The 20,377-nt window shown below is 49.4% G+C and overlaps 2 protein-coding genes across 3 annotated transcripts in view; one reads left to right on the forward strand and one right to left on the reverse strand.

Moving 5' to 3' along the window:
- Nucleotides 1–305: 305 nt before the first annotated feature.
- TPRG1L (tumor protein p63 regulated 1 like) lies at nt 306–6,026 on the reverse strand. Its single transcript, XM_055799551.1, is given in 7 exon segments — nt 306–1,425; nt 1,427–1,586; nt 1,589–1,778; nt 2,515–2,668; nt 3,282–3,458; nt 4,780–4,871; nt 5,797–6,026. Coding segments are annotated over 7 exon segments (1,089 nt in total). The 5' UTR covers nt 5,989–6,026; the 3' UTR covers nt 306–1,301.
- Nucleotides 6,027–9,877: 3,851 nt separating this feature from the next.
- The window catches only part of MEGF6 (multiple EGF like domains 6), a 107,328-nt gene continuing 96,828 nt past the window's right edge, over nt 9,878–20,377 (forward strand). The window contains exons 1-3 of one of the 2 annotated variants that reach the window (XM_055799543.1): nt 9,878–10,723; nt 13,228–13,362; nt 18,026–18,135. In XM_055799543.1, the coding sequence (XP_055655518.1) occupies nt 10,638–10,723; nt 13,228–13,362; nt 18,026–18,135 (331 nt within the window). In that variant the 5' untranslated portion in view covers nt 9,878–10,637. The remainder of the gene's footprint in view (nt 10,724–13,227; nt 13,363–18,025; nt 18,136–20,377) is intronic. The other variant, XM_013299571.3, reaches the window with a different exon arrangement.

The raw sequence follows: 20,377 nt of genomic DNA on the forward strand, positions 1-20,377 counted from the left end.
AGACTAAGATGTTAACAGGTGACAGTAATTGGGCCTGGTCTAGCATAGATTTAGTATACTGAATCTTTTGAGAGGGATTGTAGCTGATACAGGCAACTGAAATGGGAGCTTTTGACCCAACTATGCAGTGCCAAAGTGGAGTGGATGGCTCAGCAGGGAAAGAGCCACTGGACTATCCTTTAACCCAAGTAGCAAGCCACAGTATCCTTCGAAAGAAGGGAGCCCATTGTTTAAGGTTTTATTGGATATTTTTGCTACTTAGTTTCACAGCCTCAGTCTCCACGAAATGAAGAACGAAGAACAAATAGAGTTGAAATGTAACTTTACTGCAAGATTAATGAAAATTAAACCGGTATCTTAGAAAATGCATTGAGAGGGGCATGCGCCTTGTTGCATTCCACCATGATTTCAGCTTTATGTAAGTTTCATAAAGACACATCTACTTGAAGTTCAAAAAACACCACTGCAGTGCAGCGTTTAGTCAGTATTGTAGTTCTGCAGATAAATACCCTGATAAAACACCACGTATAGAAGGTCACACACAATGAAAAAGCTTGCTAGAGTAACCTCATGAGCAATTTACTTGTCTCTTATGTGGCTTCTGAATTTCATTACTGGATGTTTGTAGGAGGTGAAGTGCAGGAATATATAAATCAAGATTGGCATACAGTGCTTAAAGTTTTATCTGTCTCCATTAAAAAGTCCTGCACTGCTGCTGTCCCAAACTAGAGTAGATGTAAGAAAAATTGCTAAGAATATAAATCTAATCAAAATAGAATTCCTTTTTAGTTTTATAAATAATAGCTTTGAAGGCAAATGTGTTTGAGGCTTTTGGCAATATTTTCTCGAAAGAGTCTTTATTCTATGGCTGCAGCAGGAAAACATGTAATAAGCTAGGAAGTTAAGACACTCTTAGACGGAAGGATATTTATAAAAAGCTAATAAACACATTTTCAGCCATATACTTCGGTTTACAGAGTAATAGTTCATGTGCACTGCTTCTGAGCAGACAAAACAGTACAGCTGTTACAAAATTAGCTGACTCTTTTGCTAAAGAATGACTGACACAGCTTTTGAAATTCTTCACAGGCATTAATCAAAATGCTAGGATTACAGTGAACCGTGAACACCAATACCTCTTTAAACAATACAGATCGATCCTGAGCACACTACATGATTTGACACCATATATAGGGATACAGCTGTAATATGGCATGTACAATCTCCTGTATCTTGGATATTTGTGTGGAGTGTTTGTAGCAGGTACCAATTGCACTTAATTAATGGGGACGAACACGCAGTTAGAAATGGAAAACATCACTGCTGACTAGCCCTGTATGAGAACCAGTAAGAACTGTAAATTCGACACAAAATAGAAGAATGACACTACCTTGTGTTTGCTTCAGATTAATCTGACCTGTGCATCCTCCATAACAACCAGGGCCTCCTGTGAACCGTTAATTCTACAGCTGCCTCCTTTCATTCTCCCAGCATCTTCACTTTATCACGTATTCTGCCACACAGCGTGCTCCCCCCAGGAGACCAAAATCACCTCCCCTTGAAAAGATTAAATGCAGTGGATTTTAAAATCCGATTTTGCCCCTTGTCATGGAGTAGCCAAGTTTGGCCTCATTGTTGATGAAGGACATCAATCCCAGGTAGGTCTCGATCAGAAGAGGACGCTCCAGCACTAGCACGCCATTAGCCCTTCCTGGCAACGGACACTCCTTATGGGCTTTCTTCACAGCTTGAATTAGCTGAGTTTTGAAGTTTTCCAACTGAAAGAAAGAAAAAACCCACCTCTCTGTTTTTCCATTGTTCTAAAAATTGCAGAGCACACAGCTACTGATACTGAATTGTGAAGGATTAACGCTAAAGCTGTAGAAGTCGTAAGAGCTCTCATGCCATGGTAAACTTTACATTCTGGCATTCAACCTTAATGATACAGTTAATTTCATACTGGGACACTACTTACATGTAACTTAAACATCAGCTAGATGCATAAAGATTTATCAATGACTTGCATAGTTTATTTCTGACTGTAGTTCTGCTCTTCTCATTGGTGCGTTAAATTACTATAGTGTTCTATTTTTAAGGAAACCTCCAGAGGAAAGCAGCAGCTATTGCAAGAAAAACTGAAGCACCTGAGTGAAGGTTAACGGTTAGGAATTATTTGTTTAATTAGCTAGCAGTCCTAGATGAAAAGTCAGGCATCAGCCTGTCAGGTGAGTAAGAGCAGGAATAGCACCAAGATCCATTTTCTTTTGGGTTTTACATAACTCTACACCTTTGGAAGTTTCAGCTTCCTTCTTGTCTAAACCACTTATAGGCAGCTGGCCAAAACTGACAGTTAGGCTGCCCTGCAAGTCAAAATCTGGAGAACGGGGAAACGTAGCTTACAGCTCTGCGTTCTGTCCCTTTGAATTAACTGCTCTACCTTTTCAAAATAATACAAGTCGTATCAAGCTTATGAGACCAACAAGCCATCTGGAATAGGAGAGGCAACTTCCTTACTAGGCAAAGGGATGCAATCTTCTCATCAGCATCTGCCATCGGATGTTCGGTGAAGGTGACGTACGGGATGTTTGTGGACCACGGGTTCCATCTGTTTATGAAGGAGGCGCGGCTTTGCTTGTCCCACTGAATTCGGATACCAGTACCTTCTCGCCTGATACCGAAGACAGCGGAATTAATATGGTAAGACTTTGGAGTCTTTGAGGCAAGTTTAATTAGAAGTGTGCTGTCTGGAAAAGACCTACTTAAAACTGGAAGCTGAAATATAAGTTTGATAGTAAGTTTTTCCTCTACAGCGGTTAAGAATTCAGCCCCTGAAATACGCAAAGGAACATTTTTATAAGCTGAGTGCAAAAAGGTTAAGCTCATTAGACACTTAGGACACAATGCCCGAACTGTATCGCCTGTGACAGCCTGTGTTTATGCATGAACCAACATGTACACGTGGCTTTCTAGTAATGCTAGGGTGCTACTACTGCTGCTGCTACTTACTGCATTACATAATGGCAATGAACTTCTGAATCTATTTGTCTTACCCTGAAAGTCCTTAAGCAATTGGCATTTAACGTAACTAGTAACTATCCCAGCAAAACAGCAGCTACTCTGAGGCCTTCTAATGAAGCTTCAGTAATTATCTGCAAAGCCACATGCGCAAAAGTAAACCTCAAACTTGTCCAGCAGTCAGTGACAAAGGTTGACAGTTCAAACTGCTTATAATGATAACGCAGGAATTGCAGTGACACTACCGTATTACGATGCCAGCTTACTTGTTCAGCGATTTAGGTGGGAACTGAAACTCCCCGACCGAGATGGTATCGACTGCGCTGAGGGCTATCCTTGTCACGTGCTGGCACTGCAGGCTGATGAAGTTGTATTTGCAGATCAGGAGGGACCAATCTGTGATAAGAATAAGACGCTCCTTCTCGTTGTTCCAGTGATCAATTCTAGTAAGATAACACAACTGAGCTTTAGCAGTTTTACTGGCTGGAAACACTTTACAGCTTGAGGGATAGAAGAGTTGCTAAGGAGAACAAATCTGATGTCTTAGTCATACTTATTTTCCATTATGGCCTCTGCTTTGAATCAGCAAGTCTGGTGAGAGGTGGAACGTCACAACGTCATCTTGTTACAACATAAGAAAATATTAAGAAAATCAGATAAGTCTGAAGATCTTGAATGCTATGTAATGCATCCTCCATTAAGAGTGGAGTCTCCAATGACTCTTCCAGTAGTTTGGTACCATGCTGTTAGTGTGTTGCCATGTTTGCTAAATTATTAACTGCACTGGTGCATGTTCAGGGGAGAGAAATAGTTTTCTTTAACTCTGTGGTCTGACTTCTTATTTCCCTCCATAAGAACAATCTGTACGTTCAAAACTGATTTGTTTCTTCAAATTTCCTAACTAAAAGATCTTACCTTTCTTGGAGTGTGTTGCCATGCTGCATAGTTGAACCATCACAGCTATAATACTATCAGGGCAACCTAAGAGTACATCATATTTTTACTCTTAAGGGTAATGAGCTCAGCTTTTAAACTAGCAGCTTTGAAATCTGCAACAGCTTATTGATAGTGTTACTGATTTAATTCTCTTTCCTTACAAAAATTAAAAATTATCTGTTTCAACAGGAACACTGATGTCAAGCTGATGAGACCACAGCTACCCTTACTGTGTCAAGGTAAGTGCAAAATAGTGGGGCCGGGCGGTGGGCTGGAGCGTTTCCACCTGCCGTGAACCTTTCTCTCTGCTGGTTTGACTTGTCCCACAGTGAAAGGACCGAAATCGCCCCCTGCCTTCTGCCCACCCCAGGGGGTGCTTGGAGCTGGCAGAGCTGGCTGAGCGTTGTTCTGAAGAATCAGGCATCTCGGCTTGTGCTTTGCTCCTATCCCCTAGTCCAGACACCTTGCAAATTGTCAGCTTCCATTTCATTGATCGGTGAATTGCAGGGCTAACGGCCTGTAACTCACTGCCTTTTGGTGAAGTAGTTTATTAAAGCTGCGTTAGTGGGTTTAGGGTATGAGCAAATTCCCTATTGTACTGGATTTTGTAACGAGTGAACTTGGGAGCTTTCATCGAAATCCCCCAGTGGGCTGGATTACACAGGAACAGCGATATGGTACAGCCATGCGAGGCCACTTTGAGGCTTCCACATCACTTCACAAGCGTTAATACAACACACAGCTCTGAAAGGTGTAGGTGGGCTGCAGGGCTGGGGTCTGCCGAAGGGTGCAAGGGGAGGGGGCCTGGCCCTCGGCAGCGCTACTTACTCGGTCAGCAGCCAGACGCTCTGCACTGCCCCGTCCTCGGTGGGCATCACGACCACGCGGATTTCATTGACTGCTTGCTCTATGGTGCCGGGCTAAACGGGGGAGGCAGACGTTAGGGGGTACCAGGCTAAACAGGGGAGGCAGAGGTTAGGGGGTGCCAGACTAGATGGGGGAGGCAGAGGTTGGGGGGGTGCGGGGTTCAGTGGCCTGAGGCAGTGGTTGTGGGGTTCCAGATTAACCAAGGCAGAGGTTGGGGGGTGTGTGCTGGGATAACGGGCTGAGGCAGAGGTCAGGGGGATGTGGGGCTCACCGGTGCTGAGGTTAGGGGGGGATGCAGGGTTCAGCAGCCCAAGGCAGAAGTTGGGGCATGATGGATTAACCAAGGCAGAGGTCGGGGGGCTGCGGGGTTCACAGAGTCGGGGGGTGCCGGGTTAACCGAGGCAGAGGTTGGGGGATGCGGAGTTCACCGGGGCCAAGGTTAAGGGGGATGGGGGCTAAGCGGGCCCGGGGGCAGCGGTGGGGTGGGGGGTGCAGGGCTCGGCGGTCCGGGGTGCAGCGGCGAGGGGCTGGGGGTGGGGTGGGGGGGGGGGTGCGGGGGGTGGGCGGCCCGGGGCAGCGGCGGGGGAGGGGGTGAGGGGCTCGGCGGGCCCGTTGTGGGGCTGGGCGGCCCGGGGTGCAGCGGCGGGGCCCGGCCCGGGGCTGGGCGGCCCCGGGCAGCGGCGGCGGGGGGTGCCGGGGCTCGGCGGGCCCGGTGCGGGGCTGGGCGGCCCGGGGTGCAGCGGCGGGGGTGTGTGTGAGGGGCTCGGCGGGCCCGGGGGCAGCGGCGGGGGGGGTGCGGGGCTGGGCGGCCCGGGGCAGCGGCGGGGGCTGCAGCGGCGGGGGGGGTGCGGGGCTGGGCGGCCCGGGGCAGCGGCGGGGGGTGCAGCGGCGGGGTGCGGGGCTGGGCGGCCCGGGGCAGCGGCGGGGGGGTGCAGCGGCGGGGTGCGGGGCTGGGCGGCCCGGGGCAGCGCTCCGTACCCGGAACACGAAGTACTGGCGGAGGCGGCCGCCGCGGGTGGCGGTGCGCACACTCAGCGGCCGCAGCGTCTGGCGGGGCGCGGCGGGCGGCTCGAAGGGCGGCCCGGTCTCCTCCGGCACCAGCATCGCCGCCGCGGGGCTGCCGGGGCTGCCGGCCGGGCCGCCCTCCGCCGTGTCCCGGAGCTGCAGCATCGCGGCCGGGCCGGGCTCTCGCCGCCTTCCGGGGCGGGCGGTTGGCCGGGCCCGCCTTCCCCCCGCCGGGGGCGGCCCTCGGGGCTGCGGGGCGCGGTCGGGCCACGCGTGGGCTCCCCGCCGAGCCGGGCTGGGGCGGGCGGGCAGAGCCTTTCCGCGCCGCCCGGTCGGGTGTCGCGGGACCCTTTAGGTGGGAAGACCTTGAAGGTCATCGTGTCCAGCCGTTACCGCCACACTGCCGGGGCGGTGTGGTGGATGAAGGGGGGATGTGGGGTGACGGGGCGATGCCGAACTGGCCAAGTTGAGAGCCCCGAAGCCCGTTCCACACTCAGCACGCTTGGTGGCAGAGGTTAAATAATGCTAGGGAATGAATGACAAGCTAATGTTTCTAAATCTGTGGTCTCTGGTGTTATTGCAGATGTTATCATCAGTCTTTGTCGGACCGTGTTGTATCTTTGGGCCCTTTCCAGGGCTGTTTTACCCCGAGCCAAAGGATGACATCTTCAGCAGGTCCTTGTGTTGGGAAACGATACAAAATTAAGACTGTATTAAACAGTGCTGCATTTTCGATATCCATCTTTCATGTGTTTCACCTATTCCCTGCAGTGCTCTCTCTGCAGCGCTCGCTCACATGAATCCGTTGAAGTGGGAAGCCTTGTTGTTGCCTTTGAAGTGGCTTGCAAAGGGTGGCAGGGATGGCTTTACATGCTGTGGGGTCTCCTGCTGTGCTCCAGGCCCAGCTGTTCCCCCACCAAAGCCTGTCCTTTGCTCTGTGGGTGGCCAGCCGGGCATGGTGGCCAGAGCATGGTGGCTAGCAGGGTATGGTGGCCTCCTGGGCATGGAGGCTAGCCAGGCGTGGTGGCCTTCTAGGCATGGTGGTCAGCAGGGTATGGTGGCCAGCCAGGCACTGTGGCCTCCTGGGCATGGGGGCCAGCAGGGCATGGTGGCCTCCTGGGCATGGTGGCCAGCAGGGCATGGTGGCCAGCCAGGCACTGTGGTCTCCTGGGCATGGGGGCCTGCTGGGTGTAGCGGCCAGCTGGGCATGGTGGCCTGCTAGGCATGGTGGCCAGCTGGGCATGGTGGCTGCCTGGGCATGGTGGCTAGCAGGGTATTGTGGTCTCCTGGGCATGGGGGCCTGCTGGGCGTATTGGCCAGCTGGGCATGGGGGGTCTGCTAGGCATGGTGGCTGCCAGGGCATGGTGGCCAGCAGGATATCGTGGCCTGCTGGGCACGGTGGCCGGGCCAGCAGGGCATGGTGGTCTCCTGGGCATGGTGGGCAGCAGGGCATGGTGGCTTCCTGGGCATGGTGGTCGGCCAGCAGGGCATGGTGGTCTCCTGGGCATGGTGGCCAGCAGGGCATGGTGGCCAGCCAGGCACTATGGTCTCCTGGGCATGGGGGCCTGCTGGGTGTAGTGGCCAGCTGGGCATGGTGGCCTGCTAGGCATGGTGGCCAGCTGGGCATGGTGGCTAGCAGGGTATGGTGGTCTCCTGGGCATGGGGGCCTGCTGGGCGTATTGGCCAGCCGGGCATGGGGGGTCTGCTAGGCATGGTGGCTGCCAGGGCATGGTGGCCAGCAGGATATCGTGGCCTGCTGGGCACGGTGGCCCGGCCAGCGGGGCATGGTGGTCTCCTGGGCATGGTGGGCAGCAGGGCATGGTGGCTTCCTGGGCATGGTGGTCGGCCAGCAGGGCATGGTGGCCTCCTGGGCATGGTGGGCAGCAGGGTATGGTGGCTTCCTGGGCATGGTGGTCGGCCAGCAGGGTACGGTGGCCTCCTGGCATGGTGGCCCGGCCAGCCCCGTCAGCCCAGCCCCAGCGCAGGGGCCCGGCCGGCGCGGACGAGCCGCGGCCTGGAGAGGGAGCCACACTCCAGGCTCTGCCCGCCCGGGCTGCAGCGCCCGCGGCCTGGCGGGCCCGGCCCGGCGCACGGCTCCACCGGGACCGCCTGCCGCCGCTGCGGAGCCCCCGACACCGGGGGTACACGGAGCGGTTGGAGCGAGCCCAGAGGAGGCGGCGAAGATGCTGGGGGGGCTGGAGCCCCTCTGCGGCGCTGGGGCTGCTCAGCCTGCAGAGGAGGCTCTAGGGACACCTTGCAGCACCCTGCGGTGCTATGGGGGACAACAGGAGAGCTGGAGCGGGGCTTTTTCCAAGGGCATGTTCTGACAGGACGAGGGGGAATGGCTTTAAGCTGAAAGAGGGGAGATTTAGATCAGATATTAGGAAGAAAATCTTCATTCTGAGAGTGGCAAGGCGCTGACACAGGCTGCTCAGAGCAGCAGTGGGTGCCCCATCCCTGGCAGTGCCCAAGGCCATGGACAGGGCTGGGAGCAGCCAGGGCTGGTGGCCAGTGTCCCTGCCCCTGGCACGGGTCAGACTAGGTGATCTTTAAGGTCCCTTCCAACCCAAACCATTCCTACAGGTGCAGACACTGCCTTCCCGGCACCATTTTTGCCAAAGCTGGGCCCAAACAGAGGATCAGCTGTGTGTAGAGAAAGCGTTTGGCTAGTGGTGGTAAGTCAGCACAGAGAGACTAACCAGGAGCTACCTCACTGCTTCCTACTGTAAGAAAAGTCCAAACTGTTAAAGTCCTGACAGGAAAACGTGGGCCTGAATTTATTGTATCCTGGAACGCTCTCCATCGCTACAAAACATCTTGATGTAGTTGCCTTTCTTTAGGAAGAATGAAAGATGTTGTTTTCCCATCTGTTAGGCTTGGCAGATACTTTACTTCTAAGTGGAAACATTAGCCCCCCCCCATACCTGCTCTTTCTGTGACCTAAATGATTTATACAACTGCTGTGACGTTGGAAGGGTTAAGGTGTAAAAAGCAGCTGCCTTGGTTTCTTCCTAGAGCTACCAGCTTTTGGGCATGGATTGTGGGTGACTTCAGTCTTGATGTAATCGTTGTCTTTCAGTAGCAGAATACACGCCTGGCACGGGCACTGAAACTGCGCAAACTTTCTTATCCTACTTCACTCGCAGAAATCGGTGTTTGCCAAAGGTCAGGTCTGCCTGGGGCTGCCCCAGGGCAGTGGAGCAGTGCCCAGCTGCTGCTTTGACGAGTCCTCGCCCTCAGTAGGAGGCTTTGATGGTGGGTTCTTGAGGCAGGAAAGTTTTAGTGCAGCATCCCTGCTCTGCTCTCGTCTTCTCCATCCTGCTGCATTGGCTGCTATGCATGCACCCATCCTTCCAGGAAGGCAGGCAGGAGGCAGCTCCGCTCTCTGTAAGCTCCTTGGCCTTCCCCAGTGCTGCCAAGCCTGGCAATAACAACTGGAGATACTTGTGGTGGTTTTTTGGAAGAGGAAACTCAGCAGTGAACCAACTCAGAGCCAGGCTTGGGCACTTCCCTCTCTGTTTTTTCATTCTGCACGGGCCAGCGGACTGTCACCCAGGTTCAGCAAAATCCTCATCAATGACTTCTTGTGCTCTCTCCCTGGTCAGTAGGGAGATTGGTGGGAAAAGGCAGATAGCAATTTCATCTTGTTCCCCAGCTCCCTCTTTGCCCAGTGTATTTCCCCACCACCCTGGGACCTGGTTGTTAACAGCACTCGAGCAGCTGAGTGCAGGTCAGATGTGTCCCTGTCCGTATTATGTGCACAGCAGAATTTCCTTGGGAAGTGATCAATTTTGTTATCTGTTAAAGTGCATAGGAAAGATTCAGTCTCTGTGGGATATTTTTAGAGCTGCTGGGAAAGGGATTTTGGGTGGTGTGTACAGAGTTGGCCTTGGGTAGTGCAAAAGAGCTGTCTTTGGAGAAACAAACCCGAATCATTTCTGCTACTGTTCTGCAGGGTTTCCCCCCTCCTCTCCTCGGGGTTGGACACAGCTGGTGGGAGGGATTTCTGACTGTCAGCAAGAAAAGAAACAAGAGAGCACGTGAGGGAAAGGAGCTAGACCTGGGAAAGGCAGGAGGAAAGTTTTGTTACTCCCTTGAAATGCAGGGAAGCTGCTCTTAGTGTGTGTGTGTGTGCGTGCAGGAGTTACTCAAGCCCGTCTCCGGAGGAAGGTGGGGGGCTGTAGCAGCTGGATGGCTTCACCTATGCAGGTGGGGTAAAAGAGATTCTGCTTGCTTTTGGAAAAGCCCCCTGGAAGTGGACTTCTCGGTGCGCAGCAGAGCACGCCTCCTGTTTCCTTTCACTTGATGGGTGCTGATTTTTATATTGCCTTGTGCAGTGGGTCGCAATTCCAAATCAGCTAAACCCACATGGGGCTTCATCGCTGGACAGAACCCAGGTCTTGTGAGCCACCAGGTCTTCGGGCTTTGGCAAGAAGCAAATGCCAGAAGGAAAAGTCACTTCAGTACATTTCAATGCGAGCAAATGAGCATAAGAAGCCTGGTTTGGATTTGGGAAAAACCCAGCTACAATCTGCACTATAATCATTTCCCATGGACTGAAGAAACTTGCTGAACTGAACCCATATGTGAGGAAGCATCTAGAAATGATAAAGCTGCTCTCCCTGTGCAAGAATTCCCGTGTGCTCCAATAGCATTGTCTTTTGCAAGAAAGAGAGACACCGGCAAGTTAGAAGCAGGAGATGGCCAGGAGTGTCCTTTGAGGAACAGGAACTGGCGAGTCGTGCTTGAGAAGGCTGTGAGATTTTCTAGGCGCCCACTGGAAGCACCTTGGAGGGGAGAGAGAAGGTGTTGCGATGGAATTTCGTGCAGTGGCACTGTCATTCATCCTTGCATTGCAAATATCTTCTCTGGCTTCTGGGAACAAACTGCAGCCCCATATGTAAGTAGCGAGAAAAGAGTGCTGGAGTGTTCTTACAGGGCAGGGAACTGCAAAGCAGAAGTTGAATACAGTATTTTCAAATCAAGGGTGAAGGCAGGAGCAGAGAGAGTGAAAGGGAGGGAGGGCTGCTCTGTGTTTCTTTATCTAGCACCAGATGTACATAAAGGGGAATAGACTTTTGAAAATCTGGATAGGCTTTGCTTGCAGGAGGTAACTCACTGTTTTTAACCACAATGTTGCTACTGTGTGAGCGCAAGAGGTGATTGTTGTGTAAATAGCTTGACCTTTCTTCACAGACCTGCTATTTTTATTGCACTTTGTCTATCTCTTGGTGCATGCTTCTTTCCCCCTTTTGCTGTTAGGCTAGCAGCACGTAGGTCCGTTCTTTTTAATTAAATTTTACAGTTACAGTTTGGTGTTAATCATTTGGCTTCTTTGGAAAACTTCCTTGCAAGTTTGGTCTCCTGCCAGAAGATGATCTCTCGATGCAGGGGGATTGCTCTAATTCTTTCTGTAAATGAACTCGGTGTTGCATGGTGTGCTAACTCCAAGCTGCTCTCCCTGATGTTTTTAACTTTTTGATGGGAAAGGGGTCCTTTCCAGCAGATAAAGGTTTTGCGAGACAATGCCTTTTCTCCCCATGGCAGAGATTTTGTGCTCCTGCCTTGACAATTACTTTTAGGTCTTCTTGGATGAGATGCTAGAGATGAGATGTGTGCCAAAGCGTGAGAGAAAAGAATCTGCCAGCGCCGGGGCAGGGCTGTCACTTCCCATGGGGCGTTGCGGACGATGCCTGTTGCACACACAACCACTGTTTGGGGCACACAAAAACCTTTCTTCACTGTAATCAATTACACCAAAACGGCACTGCTGCCAGCCTTGTTCTTGTGGTTCCTTTCAGTTCTGGTTTTGGACGTGCAGAGAGCTGGGAGGTGAGGCGCCGACAGGCTCGCAGCAGAGGAGGTCCAGAGGGTAGGGAGATGCCGCTCTTGGCATCAGCTTGCAGCTCGCCGTGTATGGAGACGCTCACAAAATAAAACAGCTTCTCTGGCAGTCACCATTAGTGCTGGGAACTGTTGTATCGGTGAAGTGATGTGTGCGGAGCTTTGCAAGCCAAGCAGCTCAGCAGTGGCCACATGTGGGGATGACGAGAGGAGATTTTAGAGCAAAACCGGAGGGGGAAGAAAACATGCCATTAATCCCAAAGGCATTGCCAGGCTTGCTGTAAGAGCAGTGTAATTGAACATCTTGGAGCAGTCAGATGCCAGCTGCAATCTCTATGCTTCACCATGTCCAAACTATTTAGTTGAACTTCTTTTATAGAAAGTATTTTTGTGAAAACTCTCGGCTCCTTTTGAAGCAACAGAAGCAGTCCCAAATAATGAATGGCTCATAACTTATTAAGTCAGGGATAAATGATTCCCTCTTTGTTCTTAGTTAAAACTACTGATTTGTACTTGGAGAAGGAGAGTTAGATTAGAAAAGAAATTAAACACAAATGGTATTTTCTTTATTTTCTTACCAAATTATATATATATTCACTTTTATTTACTGGAATTAGTCTTGCAGTTCTGAATGTGTGAGAGAGCAGCTAAGACAGCAAAATGTCTAAAACAGATTTAAAGCAGTATTAACAAAATGATGTATCATTTCTACTGGCTGAATATTTTTTTTTTCCAATTGCTGTCAGATGATGCAGATCCCATTTGTGTTTACAATGACAATAGTCAGGAAAATAATGCCCTAGGTCCAAAGAAGGAATGTGTTCTTCTTTAACTGAGATCAGACAGGATGGACAAACATAGAAATTATGGTGCTATCGGATCTTTTCTGATCCATCCTTTTTTGTTTCAAGGCTAAAAATCAGCCTTAATTTATCAGTGGAAAAGTAACTGCTGCATTTTTCAAGTGGGCTGTAGAGCATCCCAGGACCTAGAGGTACCAAATGTCAGCTTCCCGATCTCACTGAAGTTTGCTATGTTGCAATGTTATAAAAACATCTTGCTTTAGATTTCTGTTCCTGTATCTGAGCCTCATCACAGGCTGCAGGTCTGGAGACTCAAGGAGGGGGTTCAGGGTGGAGCAGGCTTCTCATGTCTGCCACTGGCTTATAGCGTGGGATTACTCCCCGTGTCCTCTCTGCTTTAGATGGCCGTTTTCCATCTAAATGTGGGTTTGTGATGTTCACCTTGTAGTTCTCCAATGTTTAACTGATTCACAAAAGCCTACTGACATGCTTTTGAGAAATACAGATTATACTATTCTACTGTGTGTTTTGTTGGTGCCAGTGTCACGCTCTTACAATTCTATCTGTTCACAAGAGCATTTAATCCAAGAATTCTGGGGGCAGCTGGAGAGGCTGCATTTGACAACTGCCTGTGGCTGGTCAACCTGGCAGATTTCTTTTCCCTACACTGATTTAATTAAAGGAGGAGGCAAACACCATATATTGTATAAGCTCGTAAGTAAGGAAATTCAGAGACACCTCTTTTTCTCTGTGGCAGGCCAAACGTCTGTGCGGAGCAGGAGCTGGCGGTCGTGGGGCACCGGCAGCCTTGTGTCCAGGCCTTCACCCGCACCGTCAAAGTGTGGAAGCAGGACTGCGGGGGACGGCAGTGGTGTACGGGCTACGAGCGGAGGTATGTGTTCTTCCTTGGAGCTTGATTTGCTCCTTGCGTGATGGAAATTGGTTCCTTCTCATCATCAGCAGCGGGGGAAGCGAGCTCGTTGCTCACTTGGCATCTGCAAAGGGGAGAGCCCGTTGCACCGGCCACGCAGCTGGTGGGTCTGGGCACAGGGGGAGAGGGCTGGGAGCAGCTGCATGTGTGCCTGTCTTGCTGCCCACACTGGGGTCTGGCACAAGAAATAGCATTGATAACTGCGTGGTACCCTCCGAGGAGCCTCAGTGACCAGCCAGCATGGCTGTGGCTCTCCTCAATCCCCTGCAGCTCTCTAGGGAGAGGGGAGAATTACCCTGCACTTGGTACCTGGCCATCAGCGGGTCTGGCATTAGGGTAGCAAAGCAGTTCATTTAGGGGCCAATGTAAACAGAAAGCTACGTGCAGGGGGAGATGTGGCTCTGAACCCACAAATGAGCTGTAAAGAGTAAATCTATTTTATTAGATATTTTTTTCTTGGCTAAAACCTGGAGACTGTGAGAGATTTGTAAACCCTATGTGTGTCTAGCTGGAGGGGTTTCTGACCCTACCTGGCACCTTTTTGATACTGAGTTTTTAAATTGTTAAGGAATTCCCAAAGGGAAGATATATTGCTTTTGTTCTAAAGAAGCTTTCTTCTGGTTAGCTGTTTGCAGTCATCTGACGATGTATTACATCTGTTTCCTATGATCTTGCCATGTTAACCAAATGACTTAATCGCATCACGTGCATTCTTCCTGTATCTTTAGATGTCTCAGCTTCATGGCGGAGGCATCTCAGTGCCTCTGTAGTTTTACAAAGCTGAAGGCAGTAGCTGGGTCCAAGTGAGGTTTATTGTGTATGGTCTGAAAAAAAATAACAAATACCACAAAAAATGTGGCCATCGTGCAAGTGATGCTCCATGAGGACAGGTGGTGGTCGTTGGCAGGTTTTGCTGTGGGTCACCGGCTTCCTTTCGCACCAAGAGTGGGGCTGTGCCCACCTCAGAAGAGTGTACAGCTCAGTGGAGGTAGGCTTGCACGGGCAAGAAAGGAATTTGTCTGTACACTGAGCAGAAAATGGATGCAGTTGTTCAGCTAATGGTACAGCCCTTGAGTTGCTGACTGGCCTTTACTGGGAGCTGGGAGGCCAGGCAAGGAAGGGTTGCAGGAGGAGGGTTATGAACGTGTGCAACAGTGCAAATAATGAACTTTTTTTACCTGCATAGCAGCCAAACTACAGTGTGCCCCATCTTCTTCTGTACTCCACCTGCTTTTCCTGCCTTGTTAGGCAGTTACAAGCCTTTACAAAATAATAATGATAGCAGTAGTTTCAAAGAAGTATCTTGGACTAGAGACAGCTTTTAAGTCTTGACTTTAGGAATTCCTCCTAACCTGTAATTGCCAGTAATTATCTTGGTGATGATATCTGTGTAGTGGTAATAAAGGAGCAAACAGAGTCCATCTTTTGACCGTGTTTTAAGAGAGGGCTTTGAAATGATAGGTGCCCTGTCTCCTCCTGCTTCAAAGGCTGGGAACTTTTCAGACCCAGCTGTCCCTCGGGTTCTTTAATGTGCTGTTTTGACATTGTAAATCAAGGAACTGAAATGAAAAAAATTTCTGTTGTGCTTCATTGTGAATATTAGAACAGCCTAGTGCTATAACTCTGTTCCTTGATGAAAATGCAGAGATGAAGCCTAGAGATTCTGTGAGGGATTTCACCCAAGGAATTTTAAAAGCAAGATGGTAAAAGGACTATCACAGAACTTTCGTCATTCTAGGCAAGATTTTGTCCTATATCCCCTTGCTCTAAACTTCTTTCAGGAGTTCCCATCGCAGCAAGCTTATTGCGATAGATGGGTGATCTCCTGCCAAGCTCCCTTGTGCTGAGCAATTGAGGGCAGTGGAGCGCACAGTTTGTGCATTCGGAGAGATGCTACGCAGCTTCTGTCTCACCCGCTGGAGCTGCTCCAGTTGGACCCAGCTCCAGCAGCACAGGCCTCAGGAAGCATATTAACAGCTTCAGGATCTGACACACACAGGGTTAGCCTGAAATTGGCCTCAGTGCCTTTGAGTTCATGGACATGACTAGGGAAATCCAGCATCTGCTGTTCCTTTCCCCAGTGCACCGTTTAGTGCCGCTGCCTAGCTCACCTGCCTGGCAAGGACCAGCTGTCTGCAGGGGCTGAAGCACAAGTCACTGACATGCAAGGTTCATAAGTGTTAGAGCTAATTTTCTAAAATTCCCATGCATGCCTGGGGTGCTGCAGACGCCACTACAGTTCCATCGCTTTGCCTAAACTGTAAGCGAGATTCAGGGGAGGAGGGTGGGCTGGGGCAGGCAGGGGACCCAGGGTGGCCAAGGGGATGTTTATCTGCTGAGTTTGTGTGTTTCAGAACCAGTTGCATTTGGTTTTATAGGACTTGCAGTCCTGTACTCTAGGCAGAGATAAAAGATTTCCTAAAAGTCAGAACAAACCTTGCTCCGTACACTCACAACACGGGCCCTGCCTGCTCAGGGAGCCAGCATCTGCTCTTCAGCCGATGATCTGAGCATCCTCTGGGCTGCGCTTCTCGTTGTTCCTGGTAAAGCAATGCTTTTGCTACTGGTTGTGTAACTTTCCTGAATTAGGTAACAACAGAAGGTAGCTTTGCTCAGCCCTCAGTAACGAAACTTGGAGGAACAGCAGAGCTGTCCCAGAGAGGCTGGAAGTGGATTTTCCAGCAGCAGGACATAGCAAGATTTTTAAGCCTGGGTTCCATTAGTTCTGGCTCGTTCAACATTTTCTGTGCCAGGGACTCCTTAAAACATGAAAGAAAACAGAAACATTGAAGATAAAATATCGCCTATGTGGTTCTTTCCAGTCTGCAGCATCCAGATATCCTCAGGCAATGGAGGCTGTCAAAATATTTGCATCTCCTTAGAATCCACTTGGGCTGACTTAAGGATCTGAAGTGTCCAGACGAGCCCATCAAATTCGTGGATATGAGGTTGTTCAGGGTAATGTTTGGGGCAGAAAGGAGCCCGGGATTAGTCCTGAGCTGTCCTACATTGCTATTTCTTGGTATACCTTTTCCTCCCTGTTTCTGAGCCCGTGCAGGGCAGAGGGAAGGGGCTGCTTGTGGCCATGCAGTCTTCCTCATTTTGGATGAGAAGGATGGTGTTTTCCAGAATAGCCCATGCAGGGAATGGTTGTTGCATTAGCACCAGCCCACTGCTGTCATGTCCTCCTGTGCTTCCTAACGCACCCTGCCCACCGCGCTGCAGCCCTGGGCTGGGACATAGCTCTTGGTACCGAGAGGATCCGGGTGGATCTGAGCCTGATTGCTGCTCTCCTGGTGTTTGAGGGACTGTAAATTGTTTTCTCAGCTGCTTCGGGAACACGAGCATTTCCTTCATAATTTGTTAATAGCTCATACAAAAAAAATGGTATCTGCTTTTATTTTTCTCAGTTGTGCTTCCATATGCTGGTTGGCACAGAGGAGTAGCCAAAGGTTTTCTTCATGGGAATTCATGGTTCACTGTTATTTAGGTTTTTTTTAGAAACATTCGACAAAATCAAACTGAGTTAGGATAAATATTTTCAGGGGACATGTACAACACATCTGCTGTGCCAAATATTTGTTGTTGTTTGTCTGATTTGCTTTGGTGGAGTAGTTTCATGTCCGGCCAAAGGATCTTTTTAAAAATTGCCTTCAAGAGTTTTATCTGTGTTTCAATTTTCACATACACAAAACATCAAATTTCCAGAGAAAAAAAAAGCGTCACTTATATTTATTTTTTTTTATATATTTATATATTTATTTATATATATATATATATATATATATATATATATAAATATTATATATTTATTTTTGCTTCAGATCAATTCCTGCTTTCAGACCCCAACTCCCACCCTGGAAGTTACTCGTAGGAGTTGTTGCAGGGACCTTCAGCTTCCACCTGAGTGCATCGTCCCCTGCGGAGGCTGTGCTGGCTCTGCTGAGCAGGCAACAGCGCTGCTGCGTCCCGGGACTGTGCCGTGCTGGAGAGGGCTTTTTGCTTTTTCTGGAAGATGGGGGAGATGTGATCGCACGTGGCGTGGCTGGGCTTGTCAATGTTTAGCTGAGGGTTTTGCAGGGCAGAGCGGGAGGAGAGCAAGGAGGAGAAAGCCCTTTCCATCAGGGAGATTGGTTCTGCTGGCTTTAACCTGTGGGAACCTTGCTATATAAATCGTACCTGCATGGAGAGCTTTTTGCATAGCTGGATATTCCCATCAGGATTCTGACAATTTTTTTAGCTCACCAGCCCCTTGGAGACACTTGCCCATGCACGCTAAAGCTGGACTGAAATACCCGTTTCTCTTAAAGTTTAAATTTCCTTCATTAACAAGTTTAAGAGAGGAGCTCAGAGCTGTGAAATAGTTTAGAAGAGGAGAAAACAGTCAGGGGTGTTATGAGGACCTGGACACACATCTCTTGTGTTTCTGATTAGAGTAAATTAAGAAGTATTTTCTTAGCATCAGTGATCATTGCTAGACCAGGTGGAAAAAAATGTCAGTGCATTTGAAAACCTCATTTTGTTTATATCCACAGTTAAGTGTTACAACCTCTGTTCTTTCCAGTTTCCTCATTCTGCCGGAATTAACGTTGTCCGGGTGGTATCTTGGTTTGTTGTGTTTCAGAACTGCATACTACACGGGCTACAGGCAAGTGTACAAGGTGAAATACCAGACTGCGTACAGATGTTGCCCAGGATGGTCGCAGCTGGGAGGGGATGCTGGCTGTCTCTACCGTAAGTATCACACTGTTTGGATGAAATTCTTCATTTGCTACTGTCCGTATTGTTTTTTTGGCTGAGGGTGCTCATTTCAAGTCCTGTGCCTGCATTAAATGCTAGAAAAATGTCTTTAAACGGGGCTGGGTTTTTTGTTGTTTGTTTGGAGGTTTTATTTTTGTTTATTTTAACTGTGTGTCAGAAGGAATTTTCTCTGGCTTCCCAGGAAGCGCTGTGTGGTGCTTTCTGTTTGTGGAGAATTTCCTCATCGCAGCGTGAAAGGGTTTTCAGAGTTGCATTCATTTATCCAGTTGCCAACTGCTACTAAACGTTTAAAATCAAGCCCGAACTGGTGTTTCAGATGGTGCCAGTGGCAGCTGGAAAGCTGTTATCCAAGCTCTGAGTGGACTTTTCATTATCAAAAGCAGTAATTGCTGTCTCTGTGATTGAACATGCTGGTGATGGCTTATTTGCCGGCTAGTTGGTCTTACTCAGCATTTGCGAGAGCTGCTTCCTTGGAAGAGGCAGCCTTTGACTAATTGCACAAAGGCTGAGAAACCGGGCGGCGGTGCCGTGCTGCAGAAGGCGGTGGGGTTTGGCCAGCAGCGTGTGGTCACTTTCTGAGTGTGCTCCCTGGCCATTCCCTGCTCCTTGCCCTGTCCGGTGGGTGGGAGCGGGATCAGCTTACTTGTGAAGGGATGTGACTCCTCAACTCCTTTGGAAAGGGGCATCTATCAGGTACTCAATGTGTTATTTTTAAGACTTACTGAGCTTGAGATCCCCCTGCCAGAGGTTAGAGATCTCTGCAGTCCTCCCCTTCGCCTGCTCCCTCCTCTAGCCAGAGAGTGAGAGTTTGTCTTCGGGACTGGTAGGATCCAGCAAGGGATGCTGCAGCATTGGCCTCAGAGGAGAAGGCAAACTGCCAGCATGGGTGAAGTGGTTGCACCTCTAAGGTTTGAAGTGGAGACCCAAACCCTGAGATTTTTTTGGATTCTGTGTCTAGCTTTCCTGCTCTTTTCTGTTTGGTCTAGTGTCATTCTCTGCAAAACAGGTGTGGAAGTATCTGCTTCCCAGCTGTGCAGGGAAGCTGGAATATGTATTCAGATTTGCACAAGTCAGGCTAGGGATGTGCAAATATTAGTATATAAAATGATTTTACGCTACTGTTGCAGAAGACAGAGGCAGCTTTATCCTCATGGGCCCCATATTCCCGCCTCCCTCTCCAGGCTGCCCTGCTTGCTATGGGAGGCTGATGCTGCGTAGCTCCCTGCTCCTTCCTCTATCCTACGGCCGCATCCAGCTGGGGAAATATTTAACTTTAAACTTTGCTTTTGAGATGTTGAGAGCAAAGTAAAATCTTCTCTTGAATCAAACAAAGGTTTATCTGAGCACGTGTCGAAATAAATGTCACCATCAAGGCAGAATCACACACACTCCCTGTGATATATTATTAATTCTCTGCCTAGTTGCATAATGGAGCTCTGATCTTTTCGGGATCAGGCTTTGGAGTTGCACTCCTACCCTCGCCATAGAAAAGCAGCTTTCTTTTTAAGTAATAGGCAGGCGAACCAACAAAGCATTTGGGATCCAACCTACCTTGTCATCAAGGGAATGAAAGCTGGCTGTGTCCAACTCCATTGTAAAGGCAATTTTGATTGTAATTGACCTACAATATAGGAAAATGTCTCCCACAGCTAGTCATCTTTTGTTCTGTAAAGAGGCTGCGTATACCTTCCGTGTGCTTTGATGCTTGAAGCAAAGGTTAAAAAGAAAAAAAGAAAAAAAAAAGGTGTGTCTAGCAAGCAATCTTTATTCTTCCTATTCAAAAGCCTGCAACACAGGAGAGCAGCCCCACTGTGCAAGAGGAAACTCCATCAGTGCCTAATAACCTGCTGTCAGCAAGCAGATAATAACCTCAGATGAACTCAGAAAAAGTGTGTTCTGTAATGATTTTTCCGGCCAAGGAAGTGAGTAATTCCATCCAGGAAGGAAGCAGAGAGTAGGAAATAAAGCTGCTCAGGGCATGCTCTTAACTCATCATCCTCATCATTAGGACCAGCACTCAGAGGCTGGGCAATGATCTTCACCCAGCTGCTCACTGCAGTCGGTCTGGAATGAAAACAGAGAGGGAGGTCCAGCTCTTTCGGGCACTCTCGCTATTGATGTCAAACTTACTGCTGATGTGACAGGCAAGCCATTGCTGTTTATTTTCTTGTCTCTCGGATGTCAGTGGTTCCTGTTGCTCTCTTTTAAGTGGGTC

Source organism: Falco peregrinus, chromosome 3 (assembly GCF_023634155.1).
Source record: "Falco peregrinus isolate bFalPer1 chromosome 3, bFalPer1.pri, whole genome shotgun sequence".
Lineage (NCBI taxonomy): Eukaryota > Metazoa > Chordata > Aves > Falconiformes > Falconidae > Falco > Falco peregrinus.